Source organism: Capsicum annuum, chromosome 5 (assembly GCF_002878395.1).
Source record: "Capsicum annuum cultivar UCD-10X-F1 chromosome 5, UCD10Xv1.1, whole genome shotgun sequence".
In the NCBI taxonomy this organism is placed as follows: domain Eukaryota; kingdom Viridiplantae; phylum Streptophyta; class Magnoliopsida; order Solanales; family Solanaceae; genus Capsicum; species Capsicum annuum.
Genome location: NC_061115.1, coordinates 40,779,786 through 40,804,680, shown reverse-complemented (window position 1 = coordinate 40,804,680; position 24,895 = coordinate 40,779,786). Strand labels below are relative to the sequence as shown.

Sequence of the window (24,895 nt, the reverse complement as noted above, 5' to 3'; positions counted from 1 at the left end):
TCCATTACAGACACTAAAAAGATTATGTAAAATAAAACATAATTTTTGTTATCGATTGTCACATTCATAACATTCAATACAAATGTGATATATGTGAAACTGCATCGATACTAATTTTAGTATCAACTTAATACATTGAGAACTCAAAAAAAAAATATTACTTAAGTATGAATTGATTATATAAACTGATTTTAACGTAATTTGTTGAACAACTCATGGATATTGTATTGTGTACTAAACTAGTTTCATACACTAAAAACAGTTATAAGAATAAATCATTTGTTTGTAGAATCTTATATACCAACACAAATAATAGATTGTTCAATATTTTCATTAATATTCATTATTGTATATTTTGTTGTCACATACAATAGATATTTAACAAAAAAATCGACAATACTTTTTTTTTAATCTAAATATACCATTACTCTCGTGTCATTGTGTATGAGCACTGGTGGGCATGTATCACTTATCAAAAACTTAATCTCAATTTGGATTGAGGTAATGTCAATCTTCAACTGTTTTGATATTGCATTAACCAATCCTCCGTACTTCGAATCTGCATCTTATATAATTCCATCTACAGAAAAATTTGTAGGTCTTCCTGTAAACATATTACATACTTCATTAGTAGGAATTATTTGAAATTTCATAATTTGAAAATATGAAAATTCATAATTTCAACATAATATATTTCATAATTTCAACATACAAAAAACATAGATAAAATAATATAGTAAAATAAACATTATATCAGAATTGTTCTACTCAAAGCAATCAGAATAACATTATGGAAAATGATTAATGTATGAAATATGGTTGAATTATGAAATCACAGATTGAATATTATTTTTGGAAGAAGAAACTGTTTATATGTTAATGAAGTTGGAACAATACTTTAATTCAACATTTTAACAATAAAGAATTTAAGAAACACATAAAAAAAATTTATTTAATTCTTTAAATATGTTTGATTGCAAAATATCAATTTGCTAAATAATATAACATGCCTGGCGAATCTCATCTTCGTCCATGACGTATCATGATTGAATACAAATTATCAAAATTCATATTTTTATAACACAAGAATTACTTATGTTCGTTTTTCTTTCATAAAATAATTCTCAGCAGTTGCATAAAAGAAACGAAAATTATGAATTTGGTTTACTGAAAAAAGTAAATCGTGTAAAAAAGAAGATAGTGTATAAAGATGAAAACTCTTAATGGAAGCATTAAAATAGGAGAAAAGAAAAAAGGAAAGGACATGGGTTGGCCACTTTGAAAAGAAATGACTCACAATTTGAAAATGTGAACAATTGAAGTCAGTCGGCCCAATTTATTTTTGTTTTTTATCCATTTGGCCCAATTGAACACATGCAGTCTCTATACTCAATTGATACACTTTTATACCACATTGATACACTTTTATACAATTATTGTATAAAATATGTATTTATATTTAGTATTAAAGATTCATGTATTTGATATCAAATATTATGTTTGATTGATAAAAAAGAAGAACAACAATTACAATGTTAAACAATTACAATGTTATAAAATCGTATTTGATTGTTAGAAAAACTACACCAATTAGAAGAATAACTTTTTTAAAAAAAAAAAAATGGAGCTGCGAAAAGAACAGTGCAAAAAAAGATAAAAAGTTTTTTTTAGAAAAAGAGGGCAAGCAATAAATTTTTAAAAAATGTGTAGCAGCAATTTAATAAAAAATAGCTAAAAGGCAAAAAAAATATGAAGGCAGTAGCAAAAAATGGCCTAATGGCTATATTTGAAAATTCAAAATCAATCGCCACTCGGTGGCAATTCTTTTAGCCGAGTGGCTATTCTTATCCATTTCCCAAAAGAAAAACGGTTAGAGGAATTTGGGGGTGACTTGATATCAATAATTAAGGTTAACTACATCTAAGGAAGAAATATTGTATATTAGTTGTATTAAATCTTTATTTTCCTTTTCAGTAATTACTTTTTTGTATTTGTTTAAAAATGAAAGAATCATTTTTAACTACTTTTTTAAAAATAAAAGTTGCTATAACTTGAAAACTAAAAAATTTTGCTATAACTTGTAATAAACAATTTAATAAGTTTATTTAGTTAATTCTTTTTATTTAATATACAAATCAAAGCAAATACATCAGAAGTATTAGTATGGTATGAAGGAAAATAATTTTCTAGAAAATAACAGAATTTTTGTATGGTATGAAGGAAATGGTATGGCATGAAGGAAAATAATTTTCTAGAAAATAACGAATTTTTGTACTTATGTTTCTGCGTTTGATACGGAAGTAGAAAATATGTTTCAAAAATATTTGTGTATAATGTAGACAAACATTATAAAAGTCCAGGTAGGGGGAGGGGTGTGGCGGAGCAGATGAGGGGCTATAGGGGTGGGGTTGGAGTGTTTACTTGTGAAATTTATTTCTCCACTTTATTAAGTTTATATAAGGGCATTTACGTTGATACAGAAGAAAAGCTAAAAGAAGTATAAATTGGATTTCATTCCATAAGGCCTCTCTATTTCTTCATTTGGTAAAGAAAACACAGATTTCAGTCGAAAACTGGAAAGAGAGAAACTGAAAGAAAAATACCAGTATATTGGATCAGTCAAGTTAGAAAGCCAGTCAGTCTTCCAAGGGTTGTCCTCACAAGAACCATGGTATTGGAGATTTTTTTTCCCCTATGGAATTAAACATGTTTCTGGAATAGTGCACCTTCTCTTAAGCATAAGTTGCAGCTGTAAGTTCTCTTTGCAGTAGTAGTCAAACCATTGCTTTGCTGCAACTCCATTAGAGTCCGCTTCATTCTTTTGGTGGCAGATCCTATTATAGAAAATTCCTAGTATTAACTTTCGTAGTCAGTATCATTTTGCCAATCTTACACTAATAAAATTGCAGGCAGCTGTGAAGGAAAGATTGTTACACTAATAAAATTCAAGCTGGGACAACAAACAGTGGCTTAACGGTCAATGCAGTAGGACTAAAACCAGGGTTCAAATTCCACAAAAAAACAAAGAAATAGTTGATTTCTTTCGATCCATCTAAAGTTTGGATGGTAGAGTTCCCTGATACATATTCTGGTGGAGGAAATGAGTAACCTGTGGAGTAGTTGAAGTGCATGCAACATGGTCTGAACACCACCATTATCAATGTTTTACAAAGCAAAGCACACAAAAGGGCAACAATGTTCATTAGGCTTGAAGCAATAAGCGAGGCGCAGAATTTAAGAAAAAAATATTTAACATGCACGAACTTAGTACTATGAATATTCAAATTGTAATTAAAAAAAACTAAACATAAAAGATACCATAACGTCGATATTAATCAAACTTCACAAAATTGAGATTCAAAGAACTAACCCCTTTCATTAGGATCAAAGCTTTGCATCAATATTTGAAGCGTTCACACTTCCTAAAGTACACGGGTTGACCTACAAAGGCCCCCCCTGCTTCACATAGCTTCATTGCTTAAGTTACAAAGCGATAGCCTGGCTGTTATACAAAACCGAAAAAGAAAAAGTGCTTGAGCACTTCAGTTTGAGTACATGCAAAGCTGTATTAAAAGGGCTCCTTGCTTCACATAATCTAACAGTCATCCTCTTGAGACACGTGATAACCTACATAATGTGAGGTCTATCATAAGATACTATGACTGGTCACCTTTCATTCCAGTAGCGTGGATGCTTCCATGCTGAGAGACTTCTACTGCATTCAAAATATAGTCTGCAAAGTACTTGTGATTGTAACAGTTCACCAGCTTCACAACTGAATTCACTATAAGACTAGTCCTTGAAGGATGCAAAGGGACGGATTGGCTTTGACAGCATTTCTGATTATCCCACATCAGACTTGGCCATATTTTGTGTCCCTGAGGAGATCTGCTATTCCTAGCTACTGATAATTAAATGTTATCCTGAGATTAGAGAGGTAGATGATGCCATTTTCAACGTTTTCCACATTTGCACCAGGTTATTGGCGCCCAAAGCGATAAAACAGATTCAACTAGTATACAAGCATATGAGAACCAAATTGGAAAACTTCCAGACTCATTTCTCATGGTTGAGCTAAGCACTACAGTTGCAATTACGAGAGACATCTCTTGGCTAATAATCAAGGCAAGAAATCAGAAAATGCTGATCATAATAAATTATATTTAAAATCAATACTTAACGTCACAGTGTATTGACCTTTATCATATAAGCTTGTAGATGCTTCCTGTTACTTTCTGCTTCAATATTCAAATTTGCCCGTCCTAACTGAAGGAAGCTGACCAGAAAGGACTTCACAGACAATTGCTTCGGCACACATGGGTCATGAAGGTTGTCACACTAATAGCACGCAAGCTTGATGCAAGTCTCTCTTTGTACTGTCTGGCTTCCAAGCTAGTTCACAGTATTATGACGAGTGACAAGGTTAATGCAGTCGATTGTGTGCTTGCACCCGGAGATCTCATCCCTTTATCTTTGAAGCACCAACATCTTTAACATAGATTTTGAATTTTCTCGCACAAGGACTGTTGGGGCAATGACTGGAGGAAAAAAAAAAGAGAGACCCAGTTCATGCAGATCAGGCATAAGATCCAATAGTAGTATGTTCAACCAGTTTTGGCATATTATGTCACTCCTACAGTACTGTAGCCTGGAAGTTTTTCCAGTCCCCTTTCATCAATTGATTCTCTGATTCTTTCAGCATTGTCCCATCTTCCTTGTCTAGCATAAAGGTTGGATAAAATCACAAAAGGAACAGGGTTTTCCGGCTCCAAATCTGAGAGCTTTTTGGTCATTTCTTCTCCCATCTTTGCATTAGAGAAATGCTCGGAAGCTGCTAATAAAGAAGCAATAACAGATGCAGAGGGTTCAGGAATGAGCTGTAGTAGTTCTCTAGCTTCATCCAGCCGACCAGATCGAGCAAGTAAATCAACCATAATATTAAGTTGCTTTAGAGTTGGGGCTAAGCCAAAATCTGTAATCATCAACCTAAAAATTTGCCATGCTTTCTCCAAATTTCCGATGTGACTGCACACAGACAGCATGCAATTCAAAGTTGCTGAATTTGGCTGTACTTTCTCCAATAACATCAGAGAGAACATCTCAAAAGCAGCTTCACCTTCCCCGTTCCTTCCATACCCTGAAATCATTACATTCCAGACAGCAGGATCATCGTATTTTACTTCCAACTGATCAAAAACCTTCCGTGCCAAAGAAAATTGTCCACACTTCATGTACATATCAATGATTGCGGTGACAATAAATTCATCAATAATGTTTTCCATCCTAAAAATATATCCATGAATCTCTTTGCCACAACGGAGTGAGGATAGAGATGAGCATGCCGTCAGAACACTAGTAACAGATTTCGCACTGGGAACCACACCAGCAGAAAGCATTTTCCTGAAGAACATAAAAGCTTCAGTCTCTTTTTGCAGCAGTGAAAACCCAATGATCATTGAATTCCATGTTGCTGAATCTGGTTTCAATCCTTCTGATTCTAATTCCATGAAAAGTTCAACAGCTTTCTCTGTTTGCTCATTCAACATCATGCCAGTAATCATGGAATTCCATGTTATCAAGTTCCTGTTGCCACCCAGCTCTTTGAAGATTTTATATGCACATAACCAGAAACAGCATTTCGAATACATGTCTACAAGTGCAGTTCCCACCAATGTATGAGATTGTAGCTCATTTTTCACAATAAATCCATGAACTTGCCAACCAAACTTCACATTCTTAAGATTAGCAGTTGCAGAGAGAACAGATATTAAAGTAACTGCATTTGGTTCTTCGTCTAATGACATCTGCTTGAACACATCCAAAACCACTTCCTCCACCCTGTTTTGCAACAGCCCAGAAATAAATGCATTATAGCATACCACATTCTTATTCTGAACCAATTCAAACAACCTCGTAGCAGAAACACAATCCGCACAATTCAAATACATAGTCAAAAGCGAAGTAGCTACATATATGTCCATATCCTCACCAATCTTTATAGCCCAACAATGCATTTGAACACCATAATTAATATTCCCACAGCCTGATAAAACACTAGCTATAGTAACCGAATCCGGCCTAAACTGTAAACCACTAAACAACCCAAACATCCGAAAAGCTTCAACATGATATCCATTTTGCGAAAACCCAGAAATGCTAGCATTTAATGAAGCAGTATTTGGTTGAGGAATTTCCTCGAACACCTTTAAGGCACTGTCCATTAAGGCGAGTTTCATGTACATATTGATAAGAGATGTGGCTGCGTATACATCGGTACCAAAACCGTATTTAAGCAAATGGGCATGGAGTATCTGGCCTTGTGGTATATTCCTTAGCTTGGCGCAAGATTTGAAGAGACAAGGGAAGGAAAATTTAGTGGGACAAAAAGAAGAGTGGATCTGGGAATACAAGTAAATGCCTTCTTTGTGAAGTCCATTGGCTACCAATTTTGTTATTTGACTCTTCATGGATTGCTCCCTAAGGTTTGAGCAATAGGAACAATTGTGGTAAAATGAGCTAAAAGCGATATTAAGAGCTGAATCAATTAAAAGGGAACTAATTATAATTTATAAAATATTAGAAAGAAATATTATAAAATTAAAAATTATGTTTTCTTCCCTATTGAAAATCGTATCCTCTTCTCATTTATTTTTTTTGAGTTTGTTTTGTTTATTTTTATTTTGAATTTTTATTTTTTTCCTTGTGTGATTTCATTTTATACTACTTCTTCATTCACATCTAATTAATTATTAAAAAAAATTAAAAATATTAAGTGAAAAAATTATAATTATTATAAATTAATCAAGAATTCTTTAAGCAACTGAAAATATTGTTTAACAATCTAGAATTGTTTACGCAAATAAAAGATATTGTTTAAACAATTGTGAATTATTTAAGCATAAGAAAAATATTCTTTAAATAGTTAAAAATTATTTAAACAGATGCTAATTGTTTAGTGGAGGTTAGAGATGTAGAAGGGGTGGATGGGGCTGAGGGGGTGGAGGAGGGAAAAGAAAAAAAAGTAGTGAAAGGTTTGTGTAAATAAAAAAAATTATGGGTGTTTGAAAATATAGTTTATTATGACTAATTAAAAAAATGTTCATTATACTACATTAATTAAAATTGTGTCCTATTTTCTTTATATTACTCTCAAAATTCTTTTTAATTCAACAAAATCCCCTCCCCTCTCCCCCTCTCTGCACAATTGTGAGCTGAAAATGTATTATTGTTTTCAATTTTTTTAAACGTGTGCCAGCAGGTATAAATGTTTCAAACTGTATATTGTTGGATATGACATATATCAAATTTAAATATATAAATCAAAGATTATTTTCTTCTATTATTTTATTTTTTTGAAAAAATTAAATTAGTTAAAAATAAAATGACAAATAGGTCCTAATAATTTTCTTAATCTTTAAAAAATCTACTTTACTACTAAATTAGAAAGGATTTATAGTTTCAACATGTGTGTTTCCTGACTTTTAATTCTAATCTAAGGATATATGTGTCTTTTCAATGCTCATAATTTACTTGCCTATCCTTTGAGAAACCTATTGAGTGACACGTCTTTTTCACTGCTATTTCTCCTAACCTTAAGCATTCTTCCTCGGGACATCGTTTTCATCCTAAACTATATCTGAAAAGTCGAAGTCATACCTAAACTATACTAGTGATCTATTATATACCTAAACTATAAAAAAGTGAAATTATTTACACCTGTCAGGCTACCACCAGCTTGCATGTGGTGTAGTGTTTTACACGCGCTGCTACATCAACACCATATCAGTAAAAAGTATCATTTTTTTTTATAATTAAGGTGTGTAATAGGTCACTTATATAGTTTAGGTGTGAATTCGATTTTTTGACTATAATTTGGAGTGAAAATGATGATTTTTTCTTAATATTTTTAGCCGTTTACTTTTGCTATTTAATAAATTGGATGTGTCTAACACACGTATTTTAGAATAGAGATCGCGAAGAGTTAATAATATCATTTTTTTTTATAATTAAGTTATATAATAAATCACTAATATAGTCTGAATGTGTATTGACTTAGACTTTTCGGTATTTCCCTTCTTCCTCAGTTTTCTGCTCTTTACGCAGATCTGAGCATCAACTCCAAATGGTCACTATAGATTCTCCAGAATTCGGACTCGAAAGCTGGTTTGATAAAAAACCAATTCATTTCCAGCTCGTCAAATTGAGGAAATGGGAGAAAAATAAAGGTTTTTCAGGATGTCGGGCTATTTTTGGTATGCCCATGATTTCTTCTTTGCTCTAATCAACAACCCTTTCAAATGGTCACTGTGAATTCTCTAGAATCTGGATCCAGAATATGGTTTGATGGAAACCAGTTCATTTTTTGCTTGAAAGACTGAGGCTATCGGAGAAGATGGAGATTTTTTCAAAATGTTTCACCATATCAGGTATGTCATTTATTACCATCTCCGATACGTCAATGATTTCTTCTTTGTTCTAGCCAACAACCTTTTTAGCTTTTTTTGTGTCGACGAAATGCACAAATAGTTGATTTTAGACCATTTTCAAGGTCATTTGGTGTTGTAATTTCCTCGATATCATGGCCCTGTTTAGATAATGCTTGAAGTTTACAAATTACTGGGAGTTAAAGGGTATTGGGAAGCTCTCTAAGTGTCCTATGATTTCTTTTGAGGAATCCTATTGAGAATATCAGCATCTCTAATGGTTGGTTTACAACTGTACTTACTAAATGTAATGAAAATAATAGTTTTAGGAAACATGTTTTATCTATATTAGGTTGTCGAGTATTTAGCATAAATAGAGCTCTTTATGATTAGGATTATTATGTTTAGCTGATCTTTTGCAGTATCGACTGCTTGCACAGTTTAATTATACAATCATTCTTCTTCATGCCATTGAGCAATTTCTAAGGGGTCGTTTTGTTGGTAATAAGTTATCCCGGAATTAGTTATCCCATCATGTGTCACAATTCGAGATTACCCCTAGTAGTAACACGGTGCTTGAAATCATAAGTGAACCCAAGCTAATCCATGAGTTGGCATACTGCTTGAGCAAATGGTTCAATATATTAAATAGCTAGGTCTGCTGTGCAAAAACATAATCATAATGAAATCTGAATAAGTACGTAACTAATTAAAGTTTACAATTTGATAAAACTGAGGAAAGAACTCAAATTACATAACTAACTCTGACTGACGTCTTTAAATCCTCTACTATACTGACTATAGATAGTTGGGACATGCCTCCAACTACCATTAATTCATACAAATGAAAGATAAAAAATACAACACAATACATGAACTAAATCTGACTGGAGTCCTCGAAATAGGAGAACTCATCACCTGTTAACTGAAAGCTGCAACTGTCTAATTATAATGCGTAGGTTATAATTGGTACCTACATTATGAGACAATGTAGCCCATAGACATATATGTATGGAATAGTACTTCTGGAATGTACTGAGTAAGTGGGGGTGAATGCAATACGTAAAACTGAATAGGTACAAAATCTTAAAACATACATGCTAAGTGTTAGTGGACTCAGCAAGAGACTGGGATAAACTGAAAGTTGAAGTATCTTAAAACATGCATAGCAAATATAATCTGATAAGCTGCTGAATCACTACATTTAGTTTCTTAAAACCTTACTTTTATAATATAAGTTGGACTAAAGCTGAAAAACAGTAAAACATGGATACTATATGAATATTGGATCTGAAACTAAGTGATGAAAACTGATAAAACTCGAGGATCTGAATATACAATTATAGAGCACGAATGCATAAACATCAAAACCAAATATAACATATACTAAGTTGATCTGATTAATTGAATAACTGATAGTTGAATACTGAATAACTGATATTTGGATACCGATTAGTTGTTATCTGTATACTGATTAACTGATAACTGAATACCGGTCATGTAAGACTCAACTGTACTTAGTCTGAATAACTGGACTGAAACCGTAGAGTACTATGTGTTTTATCCGTTTCGAATTTTATTTTGGCGAGAAAATGACTTTGGATTTCTTTAAAATTATTTCGAAAGATTCAAGAAAATTTTAAAATAATTTTAGGAAAATTCACAGAGTCAGCACATGATTTTTATAGAAAAAATCAAGAAAAAACTTAAAAGTGTTTCAAAGGTTCAAAAATAGAAATACAACAACAATAACAACCAAGTATATTCCCACAAAGTAGGGTCTAGGGAGGGTAGAGTATACACAGTCCATACCACTACCCCTAAAGAGGTAGAGAGGCTGTTTCCGATAGACCCCCAGCTCAAGATATAAGGCAGTATACAAAAGCATCAAAAGCATAGAACCTGATAAAATAGCATAGGTACGACATCCACAAAACATTGTACATTGTCAGGTTCAAAAAAAGAAATAAACCTTTAAAACAAATGATTCTGGGTAAGGGTTCAATTAACGTCTTAAGGTTTTTAAGGTACTTAGCAGCGTCCATTTAAAACATTTTACCAAAAAGAACTAACTTGACTAATTAAAGTGACTAATTTTTGTAAAGACTTGATTATTTAGGTAATATTAAAATTATTTATTTAAACATTTTAAAATGACATTTATATATTCAAAGGAGAAAATAATTTATTTAAATTCAATGAAATTGTAACTTTCTGGACTTATGAGGAAAAAATTTTTACTTTCGTGGAGAAAGAAAAGATGACGAAATTAGTTTCTTATTATTATTTATTATAGAAAAAAGTTGATTATGTTGTAGAAAATACCTTTGAAAAAATGTCAAGAGAGTATTAAATTAAAAACTCTTAGTAATTATGAAAAGATAAAATTTATAAGAAAATTTAGTTTCTTAAGTTGGAAAAAAATTAATTTAATCCAAATAGACTATTAGTCATATGAAAAAATAAATGTCATTTAAAATAGATTAGTCACTTTTAATAGACTTGTTTTAAGGAGAAAATCGAAGGAAATAATTTTAATCCGTCTTAAACAATATAAATTAGGTGAAAAAAGTTAGGGGTGGGCGTTCGATCGGTTCGTTCTGATTGTTTAATATCGATTTGGTTTATTGGTTTTCGGATTGACAAAAATGACATCCATAACCAAATCGAAATAAATTCGGTCTGGTTCGATTTTTACAAATTCGATTTGCTTATTTTGGATTTTTATTTCGGTTTGAAATGTTAAAGTAGTTAGCCTCTCTTTTTCATAACTGAACATTTAAAATTGATGGATTTTTTTAGAAAAATTATTTTTTTCAAACCAGTTTTTAATTCCCAAATACAAATAATTATAAATAACTCAACATCGATGAAACGAAATGGAATAATCATAAGCTTAACATAATACATAACGTCATTAATCATTACATATAATATAACCTTGCATAAATAGTCTACAAAACAACACAAAACTCGTAAAAATAGTCCATGAAACAACATACTTTCTACATAAATAATCCATAAAACAGTCCAAAGTCACCAAAATAGTTCATAAAATATTTGAGTCGCTAAAATAATTCATAAACAGCCTGCGCCGTAAGCGAATTTGCTATTAAATGTTAATTGTGAATGTGAGTTACAAAATATTTAACATAATATTATATTATATATAATAAAATATATATATTATTTATTTATTTATAAAATTTCGGTTTAAACCGATTTTTTTTTTTAAAACCAAAAATCGAACCGAAAAATCGAAATTCTAAAATTACAAATCGAATCCGATCCGAAAAACCGAAAAACCGAAACCAAAATTAAATTTCAGTTTGGTTTTTCGATTTTTTCGGTTTAAATCAAAATATGCCCACCCCTAAAAAAAAGTCATGAATTAAGTAAAGGAAACTAAGATAAAATAAAATGACAGTATCTTAGGAAATCTACCTAGATTAATTAATTTACAAATGTTAGTTAATACAAATAAACAATACAAGCTACAAAAACAGTACAATGATTGAAATTGGGCCCCTTAATTGGCCCATCAACAAAGTTGCCCATTTTTGGGCTTTGAATTATGGACTTTGGGTCCATTTTCTGAAATGTATACCAGCTGTATATATTTCAATGTTTTTGTACATAACACTGCATATACAGTGTATATCAGCGTCGAGGACTGCTTATTTCCCCTCCACTTTCCATCATAAATCGTGTGATAATATGCAGCTACTGTTTTTCGTATATACGTGTTGTATATCAGTGCATACCAGCTTGTATACTTGTGCTATCCTGCATATATTAGTCCAATTTTGGACTTTAATAAGGCTCGACTCGACAACGTTCGAATGCAAGGATATGGGGAGTCCCATTGGACTCATCCGGAGAGTTCATGCAAAATAAAGAAAAGATAAGGATTAATAACGCCTACAAAGAAAGGGAGAATTCTTTAACTTCAGCAAACTTGCATAATTAAATCTGGGAACATTGAACATTAATCAAGTCTAATCAATTTGTTCCAATCAAGCCAATTGCATTGATATTAAAAGATCCCGGTATATTATAGTATCTCCGCATGAACACTTCATACAGGATGTTAAATTCAAGGTATCCATCACATACTTATATCCATAAAAGAAGACAAAATAAATATGCTCGCACGCATGAGATTTCCAGCTTCTAAAAAGATGCAAAAGCAGGAAGAAAATAGGGGATTAACATGTTTTCACGATGCCAAATTCATGAGGTCACTCATACATCCAATTGATATTTTTAACGGAAAAGGGCCTAAAATGCCCTTCAACTATGTAAAATGGTGCAAAAATACACTTCATCTACCTATCGAGCCTGAAATGCCCTCCCCTTCTACCTATTTGGTCTATTTTGCCCTTTCATTTAACGGTTCACTCTAATCCCACTTCATTAATAACGTGGCATATTTCTATTGGCCAACTAATATTTAATTAAATAATTAATTTCTCCTCTAAAATCCCCTCCCACCCCAACCTAATAACCCGCCCCACCTAAGCCCCCGAAGAAAAAATAAAACCTCAGTCCGCTCATCTCCTCTTTTCTTTTCCATTGCCTTCTCAAAAAATTGAAGGAAAATAATACTGCGAACAAACTAAGAACCATTTCAATTTCAATAAAGGCTGAAGTAGAACAAAACTGGGTGTTCATCATTGTTAACATAAGGAACTTAACAAAAGAAACCAAGGACCTCCACCAACATACATTCTTCCGTCTAGCTTAAATGTATCCAAATTGTCGGGAAGGCAACGTCCTTGCAGTCCATCCTTCAATCTCCCTAACTCCAACATCAAAGTGAGGACTATATATTGGTAGTTTAGGCATTTTCTTAGAAATTATGCGCAGGTGAAAGTGAAATCCATGTTGACGCAACTTCCAGTACTTTTAAGGAACATTTATTGGCAATGTTGATCAACTTAGATACTAAAAGGGAAAAACAAGTTAGAGAGACTACTGATTCACTCTATCTGTCCTTAAGTTGAGGTTGGAGGTGAAAATACTACCATGTGCTTTTCTTATCATCAGAATTCAATCCTGAACACTTAAAACAAGTTAGAACTTCATCAAGCACCAAGATAAAAGGATTAGTAACAGATAAACATATATATATGGACAAACACTGCCTACGCTTTCATTGCTATGGACAAAACATTGGCATATGCAATTCATCAATCAAGCAAACAATAGATACGGTTGGTAAATGAAAGAAGTAAATGTGTAAGCAATGAACATCAGCCTCAATTTGTAAAAAAAAAAAAAAAAAACCATGAACTACTAGTTTACATTACTCGAAACAAAGTAAAAGGTACCATCACGTTATAGTGCATTAATGTATAGTCCCTATCATATCCAATTGCACCGATTTATCATAGATTTAAAGTGTGGCTACAAAATATGCCACACGGCGAATGTCGAGTATCATATGGAACCTACACATTATTTGAGTAAGAAATTTGCTGAGATTTACATGCCAATGCTGCATTCTTATACAACCTAGTATCAACCCGGTTGAGCCAAACCATGAAGTGATGATGTTCGCATTGTAATGTCCTCCAAATCTTCTCAATTCTGCATTTTCTCCCTTAACAAATTTCTCTGTGGAGCCTTTAGTGAAGAAGTACAGTTTTCTTTCCCCAGACGGAACACAATGTCCTCAAACAGTGATGACAACTCCTGTCCGTTTAGAAATAGGATCCAAAGTAGCCTTGAGTTTTTTGTTTTTGAGTTAAATGAGTTGGGGCTTATTAAGTGGGGCAGGTCACAATTTTAGAGGGAAAATTAATTATTTTAATTAAATAGTAGTTGGCCAATAGAAATATGCCACATCATTAATGAAGTGGGGTTAAGGTGAACTGTTAAAAGAAAGGGTAAAAGAGGTCCAATAGGTAGATGAGAAGGGTATTTCAGGCCCAATAGGTAGATGAAGGACATTTTTGCACCATTTTACATAGATTAGTGGCATTTTTGCATATTGAGACCAATCAGTTTAAAACATTTAGGAAGAAGATCTTCTCATACTAATACGATCAAAAAGACATCACTTTCAAGTTGAGGATTTAAAGAAAACGAAGGTGACAAAATTAATTCCATGCTAAATGAAGGATACGTATGATAAGACCAATTAATTTACTGAAAAAAATTTGCAATAAGCTTAAACAAAGTGATAATCTTTATCCTTGTATAACATATTAATGGTAGACAAGGACTAATATTAGAAAGAAAAAAAAAGAATAAGGAAAAGAATTTCACATAAACCACTCAAATATGAAAGTCTGATTCACTGTCCTTCACTCTTGGATCACTTTTTATTCAAATTCACTTCAAATAGATCAAAGATATGACAAACACAAGAAGATCTAACTTTTTACCACTATTAGACTTTTACAGAAATAAGAAACATTCAAGAGAAAAATACATTTTTTATTCAAAGATGCCGTCAAATCTACTCTTATTGCCAAATATAACATCATCAAACTTCATATTAAGACGACTCAGACTTTACATCAAGACTTTGGCTATCATAAAAAATACATCAAAAGGCCAACTTACACACAAATTTTTACTCAAACTAGTGAGAACAAGTTCAAACAGGAGCCAAACATATGGTGAGGAATTAGGACGGAGCAGAGAGAGTATTACCTTTATCGGAGCAGCAAGCCGAAACAACGCGTACACGACGACTTTACCACCGGAGCTTAAATTCCGAATCTTCGGAGTTTTACTTTCATCGGAATTAATTTTTTGAGTATGTGTCTTCGAGAATTTTTTCGAATTAGAAGCCCGCGCCTTCTGAATCCTCAATTTTTTCCCTAAAAATCCTCTCCCTCACCATCTATTAGGAGAAGGGATTAGGGTTTTCGAATTTGAAACATTGAATTTCAAATCCAAATTTATTGTAGTTGTTGTACTATTGTTGAAAACGATGAACAAGGTATGAGAGAGGAAAATATTAGTGAGTCTCTAGCCATTATCGACTGTACAGAGGGGTAGAAGGGTAAAAGAAATTGAAAACGGCTAGGTTGACTAACTGGGGTTGCTGTCGTTGGATTGTTGTCGATATTTTGTTATGGTTGATAACGTTGTTTGTTGAAATTTACTGGAGGCTGAACACCATTGCTGTGTTGTCGATATTGTGAGTTGTTGTTGAAAGCTATTTGCTGTTGATGGGTAAAGACAGCAGGATCAAGTATTGGACCGGGTATAAGGGAAAGGGAAAAGGTGCGGGCTAGGTAGGCCATGGTGGGCTGAGTTGGTGGTGTGTTGTGATTGTTGGGCTGCTGTTACATGTTAAGAAGAAAAGAAAGAAACAAAAAAAATGGAATTGGGCTGAGAGGTGTAATGGGATGATGGAAAGGGCTGGCCTAATTTAAAAAGGAGAGGTTATTTTATGTTAATGAAATAGTCCTAATTGAATAAATTCGTATAAAATCGAGACAAAATTTCTCTTCATTAATTTAACGAATTTTTCAAATTTAATAATTTTAAAATAAATATTTAATGTAACACAATTTTTTTTAATTAATAATAATAATAATAATAATAATATAATAGAAAAAATTAAGAAACTAATTATGTCATCAGTTTCTTATTCTCAATCGATCTTGAGAAAAGTAGAATATTTGCAACTAATCAAACTTTTCACTCTGAATAAATTTTAAGCATTTTCTTTAACTGATAATATAATCATGTATAATTAAACACTAAATATATTAATTTTACCTAAATTCAAAGGGTAGAGTTGAAATTTATTTCAAAACAACTTAAAAGAACTATTTTAAAACTATTTAAAATTGAGAAATTCAAAAACTAATTTGAAATGTGGAAGGCAAAAATTAGGTGTCAACAATTGCCCCCTCTTTTTGGGTAGAGTGGATGCAAGTAACTCTGGACAAAGGGAGCTTGAAGTCTCTAATTTTTGTTCGACCACAAATTCGTCTCTCTCGGAAAAGATTGGTTTTCGCACGATTATTTTTATGGAGTTATGGTCGTACCTCGATATCAGATTTCCTACATATCCAGGTTACATAAGAATTCAGGCCACTTGTAGTTCATAAAGCTTAATTTTAAAGCATAATTTTCAAAGAATTCACAAGTTATTTTGAGTTTCGAATTTTGGTAATACCGAAAAACTGTGGAATAAGAGGATTGGGGGAAAGGTTGGAACACAGTCGAGTTTTCTACATAGAGCCCAGCCTACATATCCCAATGATTCAGGAAATCATACGACTTGTAGTTCGACTCGAGCAATAAAAAGATAGTCTTTTATTTTAGATGATCTTTGGCTCGGGATGAGTGACAAATATATCTAGTTATGGAAAAGAGGCTTGCATTTATCTCGGTCACGAATGTGGGTCCTCTTACACCCGCAACTAAGAGCTACATGGACATAATTTCCAAAGCTCTAGGTATGTTATTACCCAAATTTGAAGGAAAGAGAAGGTTACTTCCAATATGAGTTTAGAAGTATCCTGAAAATGAAACTGAAACCAAAATATCCCACATGCCTTTTAATAGGGGTGTAGTTTGATGGTGGTGGAAGTCATCTTTTAGCTCGCGTTCAAGGAGTTTGATATTTCTCTTTAGCCTGTGTCCCTGTTCGCTGCTAAGAAAAAATTCCATGTTGTGCTGCGTCCTTTTGGAGTCATCCACACCTGTGATTTTAAATTGAGTCATCCGTTCGGATGCTCTCGACAACATCTCAAACAAAATAGTTAGTTACAAATATAGCATTACCCAAACATAAATTGGTGCAAACTTATTTGAACACGCTATGTTGAGATAGTCGAACCAATATGCATAATCACTTTAAATGGAGTGATTGTCCGACACATCTCATTGAAAGGTGGATGGCCCTTTTGAATATAATATGTCACTTTGAATGAAGTGACGGTCCAACATGCCTCATTAAAAATGTAACGTTCCACTTGAACGGGGTGACGACCCAATGTGTCTCATTAAAAGGCGAACGACCTATCTTGAATATAACGTATCACTTTGAGGCCCAACATATATCATTGAAAGATAGACGACCCATATTGGATGTAATGTGTCACTTGAAAGTGGGGACGACCCAACGTGTCTCATTGAAAGGTGGACGACCAATATTAAATGTAATGCGTCACTTGAACGGGAGGATGGCCCAACGTGTCTCATTGAAACGCGGACGACCAATGTAATATGTCACTTGAATGGGGTGATGATCCAATGTGTCTCATTGAAAGTCGGACGACCAATATTGAATATAACATATCACTTAAACAGGGTAACGACCCAATATGTCTCATTGAAAGGCGGACGACCAATGTTGAATGTAATATGCCACTTGAATGAGGTGATAACCCAACGTATCTCATTAAAAGGCGAATGACCAATATTAAATATAACATGTCACTTAAACGGGGTGACGAACCAATGTGTCTCAATGAAAAACAGACGACCAATATTGAATATAACAACGGGGTGACGACCTAATGTGTCTCAACCAATATTGAATATAACGTGTCACTTTAAATGGGGTGATGGCCCAACGTGTCTCATTGAAAGGCGAATGACCTATCTTGCATGCAATGTGTCACTTTGAATGGGGTAACAACCCAAATATAATGAACTTCATCCTTTAAATCAGAAGTCCTTCAAAGGACTTGCGCGTATCCTGAGATTCTGTATTGGATCCTCAAACTTGAGAAGATACTTTTGCATTATGTCTTAGAGGTGATCCTGCATAACGTCACCTGTACAACTGGAACAACACTCATTAATAATGGAACAATTTGTTATAACTAAGTCAAGATGTAACAAAAGGTAGAGTTTAAAGATAAAGATAGAGTTGTTTGGCTCATGATGATTTAGATATAGTAGTTCGAATAATATCTCCACATATTTATCGTTATTCCGGATCATTTCCCTATAAAACTAGAGAAAGTGTTAGAGATCATAACGAAGTAACAGAAGCATAAATCAAGAGAAAAATGAGGGAGAGAAATTATCTGGATTATTATGGCAAGGTCACAGTGGGTCTGATAATGCCCTGTGTCATGCTTTGCATTGTCAGCTTTGTGATTTCACTATCCTTGCATCCAAATAAAAAATCTTAGTTTTGAGATACTCACTGTGTTGGTATTATCTTGCTCTCCTGATGCGCCTAGTTAATTATTGATTTGCAAACTTTTCTGATCTTGAAATACAACTTTTGTGGAATTTTTTAGGGTCCTCCTAAAAAATTCTACCCTGGTCTATAACATGACTCCCGAACTTTCTTATAACTTATGTAGTATGAAATTTTTGAGATCTTTTCAAAAATTCTATCCCAGTCTAAAATGCAAAACACTTAAGTTATATCCGACGTAGAGTACTCTCAATAACGTCTGATTTTCAACTTTGTAGCATATGTGAAATTTTTTAGACCTTCTAAAATTTTTTTGCCCCAGTTACATGCTTCAATGTCATCTATATTCAACTTGGGGAAGGATCTAGGGGTGTGCAAAAACCAAATCGATCGATAAGTTGAACCGATAAAAATATTATTGGTTTATTATTATTGGGTTATTGGGTTAATGGTTTGTTAATGGTTTAATCAAAAAAATATTATTGGGTTATTGGTTCGGTTTGATTTTTTCTTATTAGGTTATTGGATAAACCAATAACCCAATAAGAATATATATATATATATATGACTTATTATATATTTCTCTTAATTTCTCTTTAATTTCTACCAATTAACAAACATATTATTTCAACTATACAAACTCTTAATTTCTCCTAACAACATTTAGTTCAGACTTAAAGATTCTTGTAAATTAAAACACATTATGTAGGATTTTTGGTTGCAACTAAGATTCAATTTTTTTTTCATGTTAGTCACTACTATTTCTATTTTATGAGTATTTTTTTATCGATTAAACTGAAAATCGAACCGTTAAGGACTAAAAATCGATAAACCAAAAACTGATAAAAAATATCTTATTGGTTTGGTTATTGGTATAACATATTTAAAAACTGAAAACTGATAAACCGAACCGATAATATATAAAACCTAATCGACCGATGCACAATCCTAGAAGGATCCTTGTGATGAATTTTGAGATCTTCTCAAAATATTTTTCATAGTTTCTATGAAACTTTTACAGAAAATATGACTGAGCCAGTATAGCTCCTACGCATTCCATTGAGGTAGGAAAGGTAGTTCCAACATAAAATGAGAAGATAAATCTTCTATGGGGCTGAGCGAAGCCGACACAGGCAGCCTATGTATCCCTTTTTTGGGAATTCAGGTCAAACGTAGTTCATACATACAATGAAAGGATAAATTTTCCAAGGGGTTGACTGAAGCCAACATAGGCTGCCTACGTATTCCATTCTTGGAAATTTAGGTCAAACGTAGTTCATACATACAATGAAAGGATAAGTTTTCTAAGGGGTTGACCAAAGCCGACATAGGTCGCCTATGTATTCTATTCTTGGGAATTCAGGTCAAACTTAGTTCATACAGCAAAAGGGTGCGATTACAAGAAAATCAAATCATAAAGTGAGATTACAAGGAAACAAAGCAATAGAAGGAAATAAAATGAGAAATTACGATTACAAGAAAAGAAACACATGAACTTCCAAATGCAGGATAGAAGGACGCCAAAAGTGCACTTTTTTAGGAAAATTCATGCTTCTTCTGATGGATGACTCTAATGACTATTTCTTGTAATTGGGTAATGGATTTTTATTAACATTACCCGGAGCTTCTTCAAGCATTATAACCTTGTTGTCAATCAGATCCTGAATTTTGTGCTTGAGAGTGATACATGTCCAGCAACTCCAGAGTGGTAAGTACATCGCTTGCTTGGATCATACCAAGTAGAAGAAGTGTTCACAGGCTTTGCTTCTACTGTATGAAGTATTTTTGCGTATTTCAACCTTTCAAAAAGCTAAGTAAGAGATGCATAAAAATTCTGGGAGACTTCCTTTCATCATTGGCATGAGAAGCATTTTAGTTTTATGGTGGAGGGTGAGCATGATATATTGCTTGTAAATTGAAGACGGGATAGTGAGCATGTCGAGAATTGGGTTGATATCAAGGAGATTGGTTGTAGTTGGAAGAGTTTTTTTGAGTCATCACTCTCATTACTTCCTTCTCCTTTTTCTTCCCAATTCCAAAAGAGCCAGTCTGGAAGCCCTTATGAGTTGATTGCAGCTTTGTCAAATTTATTATCTGTCCTGTCTTGAGGCCATCCTCAATCATTTCTCCAGTCTTGACAATTTAATAAATATTTTTCCAGCCATCGTTACTATGCGATCAAAATATTTTGGATTTAGCGCACGGATGAAGTAACTGATCATTTCAGCTTCTTCCATATGAGGATGTACCCTGGTCGCTTCTTCTTTCTAGCGTATGGCATATTTGCAAAAACTCTCATTTGATTTATGCCTTAGCTTTGTGATAGAGATTCTGTCAGGAATGATATCGATATGAAACTTGTAGTGATCCACAAAAGCATTTGCCGGGCCATCCCAAGTGCACCATTAGTCACATCTTGCTTGGCGTACCATTCTAGAGCTTTTTCACTCAAACTTTGACTAAGTAGCTTGACCCATAATCCTTTATTCTTACCCACACCAATTAACTTTTCACAATAAGTTTTCAAGTGAAAGAAAGGATTTTCGGACCTATCAAACTTTTCAAACTTTAGAATCTTATAACCAGGAGGCAACTCAATCTCGGGAAATGCACATAGCTCTTCATACTTCACACTTTGGTTATTCCTAAGCCCCTAAAGACTTCTTAATACATCTTCCAAGACCTTGAGCTTTTTGTTCACTGTCTCATCAGTGCACACTCTCGAATCATTCTCTATTTTATCATAATGATTAGCATCTAAGTGGTATAACCCTGGAGTTTGTGTCACTGGCAGAGCGGTAGAATAGGTGTACACTGGCGGAGCATGGTGTGACGAGGATACTTTGGAGGAGAGAATGCATACACAAAAAGGGCATTCTGAGAAGCACGAGCAAAATGACCTTCATGATCAACTCCTTCTGACGTTGGAAATATAAGACCCTTTTTTCGAGCATCAGGAGGCAGAGTAATGTTTGGAGGAGCCTGAGAAGGTTTTCTACTTTGCATCACCATGAGCCTTAGCTCAACAATTTATTGCTCTAAACTGGTAGCGTTATCTGGGGTTATTTCTCTGCATATCAAGGCACTCGGGTCCATTGCCACTGGGTGGGAACTGACTCATATGAAGTATTTGTGTTAATCAAACTAGGATCCATAGTTGAATGATCCCTTCTGTTAGCCCAAGCAAGAACTGATGAATTTATAGTTGCCTTCTTGACCTTAGACCGTGTGAAATACTGATGTTCTACTAGCGATTACTCTGCCTTTGTGAAGCGAGCAAGTTTTGACTACCAACACAAATCAGCCTCCCTCTAAAAAGAAAGAAAAACACCCAAAAATTAAAATGTTAGTTCATGATCGTGATGATTGATCAAAGTAATATATGAAATAAATGGCATATATTTGACTTGAAATAGATTAAGTCCAGAATTCGAAGGATAGGATACTTGATAAAGTGGCCGAATGACCAGAACTTTGATCATTCGTTGGATCTTGAATTTGATGGCGAAAATAGAACTTTGAATAGGAAGAACTAAGTGATTTGAAAAAAATCGGATATTAACGGATAAACATCCAAAAAAGGTTTATTTGAAAAAAGTTTTGAAGATAACATAGTTTTTCATTAATAGAATGTCTGGATAGCTCCGACTACAATCGAATACGGAAAAAATAAATTGTGAGGGAAACGTGCTCAATGTGAATTGGATGATAACCTAATGAAATTTTGAACAAAATTGAGTAAATTTGAAGGAATTTTATCAATGAGCTTCTAAGGGTATTTTCAAAGGTTCAACTTTTAAGTCTTATATACCTATTAACGCTCTAGGACTTCTAAATAGAAATAATGGACTAGTCTTGATTCAAGCCAAACATATGTTCTTTAACACACAGATAAGAAAACATAGACAAAAAAAAACAATAAACACTTTAGCACATAAACAATCATTATGCGTCCTAGCATATGTGGGACCTTTCAAGTCAATGGTAAGCCTAGCGTTAAATATCAATTTGAGATTCCGATAAATTGATTTAGGCTTTAATTAATGACATTTCTCAAGTTTGGAGGTAGATTTCCAAACTCAATTTGATAAAATTTCATCTTGGATCAATTTATCATTATCTCTGCACATAATATGAGGATCATCATTGGGTCGTGAACCCATTTGACATAAGGGCATTTCCTAAATTTGAGGAATGACACCTTAGGTCAAACCACCTAAGGATTATGCATGCATGACCTAAATCAAGGGTGACAATACTCTATCTTAAGTTTTGCTAAGATTTGGATAGATACGAACTTGGATTTTCTATATGAGAAGGCGCGTGGTCCCACGACAGTAAAACTCCCGCTCCCCACATATGTGCTGACTCTCTAAAATAGGTGATTTGAAATTTTTTTTGGAAAAGTACAATGTACAATCCGCGTGTACAATATGTGTGAGTGTCAATTTCCAGAAGTGGAGGAAATATGAATGGAATGCCAGTTTATATGAAATTTAAATAAATAAACACGAATAATCAGCCACAATAAGTTAGAAAGTTTCTTTTTGGTTAGAACCTAGATAAATCCCCAGCAGAGTCGCCATTTCTGTTTTATTCGTTTTAGATTTTATTTTGGCGAGAAAATGGTTTTGACTTTCTTTAAAACTATTTTGAAAGATTCAAGAAAATTTTAAAATAATTTTAGGAAAATTCACAGATTCGCCACTTGATTTTTATAGAAAAAATCAAGAAAAAAACTTAAAAGAGTTTCAAAGGTTCAAAAACAGAAATAAATCTTTAAAACTAGAGATTTTGGATAAGGGTTCAATTAATGCCCTAAGAAGATTTTTAAGGCACTTAGGAGTGTCCGTTTAAAATGGTTTACCAAAAAGAACTAACTTGACTAATTAAAGTAGCTAATTTTTCTAAAGACTTGATTTTATAGAAAATATTAAAATTATTTATTTAAACATTTTAAAACGACATTTACATATTCAAATAAGAAAACAATTAATTTGAATTGAATGAAATTGTAACTTTCTGAACTTAAGAGACAAATGATTTTGCTTTTGTGGAGAAAGAAAAGATTACGAAATTATTTTCTTCTTATTATTTAGTATAGAAAAAATTCAATTATGTTGTAGAAAATACCTTTGGAAAAATGTCAAGAGAGTATTAAACTAAAAACTCTTATTAATTATGAAAAGTTAAAATTTATAAGAAAATTTAGTTTCTTAAGTTTGAAGAAAATTAATTTAATCCAAATAGACTATTAGTCATATGAAAAAATAAATGTCATATTAAAATGAGAAAAGTCAGGCAACTGCCAATACTGGGACTGATCGATTACATTCAGAACAAGTTACAAAGTTGGTTTTATGAAAGAAAAATAGAATCGCAAGGAAACTTTAATGACATCACACGTTGGGCGGAAGTGGAGGTGACTGACAAGATTCAAGTCGCCTTGAAATTAAAAGTAAGTAATTGAAATTGTATTTTGATAATAGGGAAATATACTGTTACTATTTTTTTATCGCAGATTATACATAGCTGGTTTACTGTTATTTGTGATTTATTGCTAGTTTTTTTATTTCTTTGGATTCGCGTGCAAAATATGTGTTTTGTTGCTTCTGCTCATAGCTACGTGATCGTTTGTGATTTGATGTTGTATGCTTGATTGTAGCTATTTTTTGGTTATCTCAAGATTCATCCCCTATGTATGTTTGATTGCTTTTTATGGCTGATTCTGCTCATATACTAGATGTTTCACTATCATAGTTGATTCTACTCCTAGATTAGATGCAATATCTATTTTATCTCAGTTTATTTGTAGCTGATTCTCCTGCTCATACGTTGAAAGCATCACTATTGAATCAGCTGCTGTTCCTAAGCAAGGTTATGTCTTTTCATATAATAAAAGGAATTTGACTTTGAAAGCTCATTCCTTGGATGACAGATCCTTCTCCTGCACTTTTCCTGACCAAGCCAAGCATCAAAACTCTAACTATCCCCTATATTGGCCCTTCTCTTCCATTTTGAAATAGAACCTTAATTGTTACTCCTTATTATTGGTCACTTATTATTAGATTTTTGATTAGTTCAATATTAGATTGTGATTTGATGTTATATGCTTGATTGTAGCTGTTGTTTGGTTGCCTCAAGATTCGCCCCTTATGTATGGTTGATTGCTCTGTATGCCTGATTCTGCTCGTATACTAGATGTTTCACTAGAAGTTGTCATTTATTTATCATTTTATTTACAGGTAGACCCCATTAATGCAACAAGAATTGTTGTAAGAGAAGAAGGAGTTAAATATATTGTAGACCTGAAGAGCAAGAGTTGTCAATGCTTGGTATTTCA

At 33.1% G+C, this 24,895-nt stretch overlaps 1 protein-coding gene across 1 annotated transcript; it reads right to left on the bottom strand.

Moving 5' to 3' along the window:
- Positions 1 to 312: 312 nt before the first annotated feature.
- On the bottom strand, positions 313 to 6,585 carry LOC107870714 (pentatricopeptide repeat-containing protein At2g02750). Its single transcript, XM_016717326.2, has 3 exons — positions 4,198 to 6,585; positions 2,604 to 2,834; positions 313 to 604 (listed from the first exon to the last, which is right to left on the bottom strand). Exon 1 carries the CDS (start codon positions 6,465 to 6,467, stop codon positions 4,623 to 4,625), a length of 1,845 nt encoding a protein of 614 aa, XP_016572812.1. The 5' UTR covers positions 6,468 to 6,585; the 3' UTR covers positions 313 to 604; positions 2,604 to 2,834; positions 4,198 to 4,622.
- Positions 6,586 to 24,895: the final 18,310 nt, after the last annotated feature.

Bases quoted from the DNA above. Each gene is read 5' to 3' on its own strand.
- LOC107870714 (XM_016717326.2), bottom strand. From the start codon at position 6,467: ATGAAGAGTCAAATAACAAAATTGGTAGCCAATGGACTTCACAAAGAA.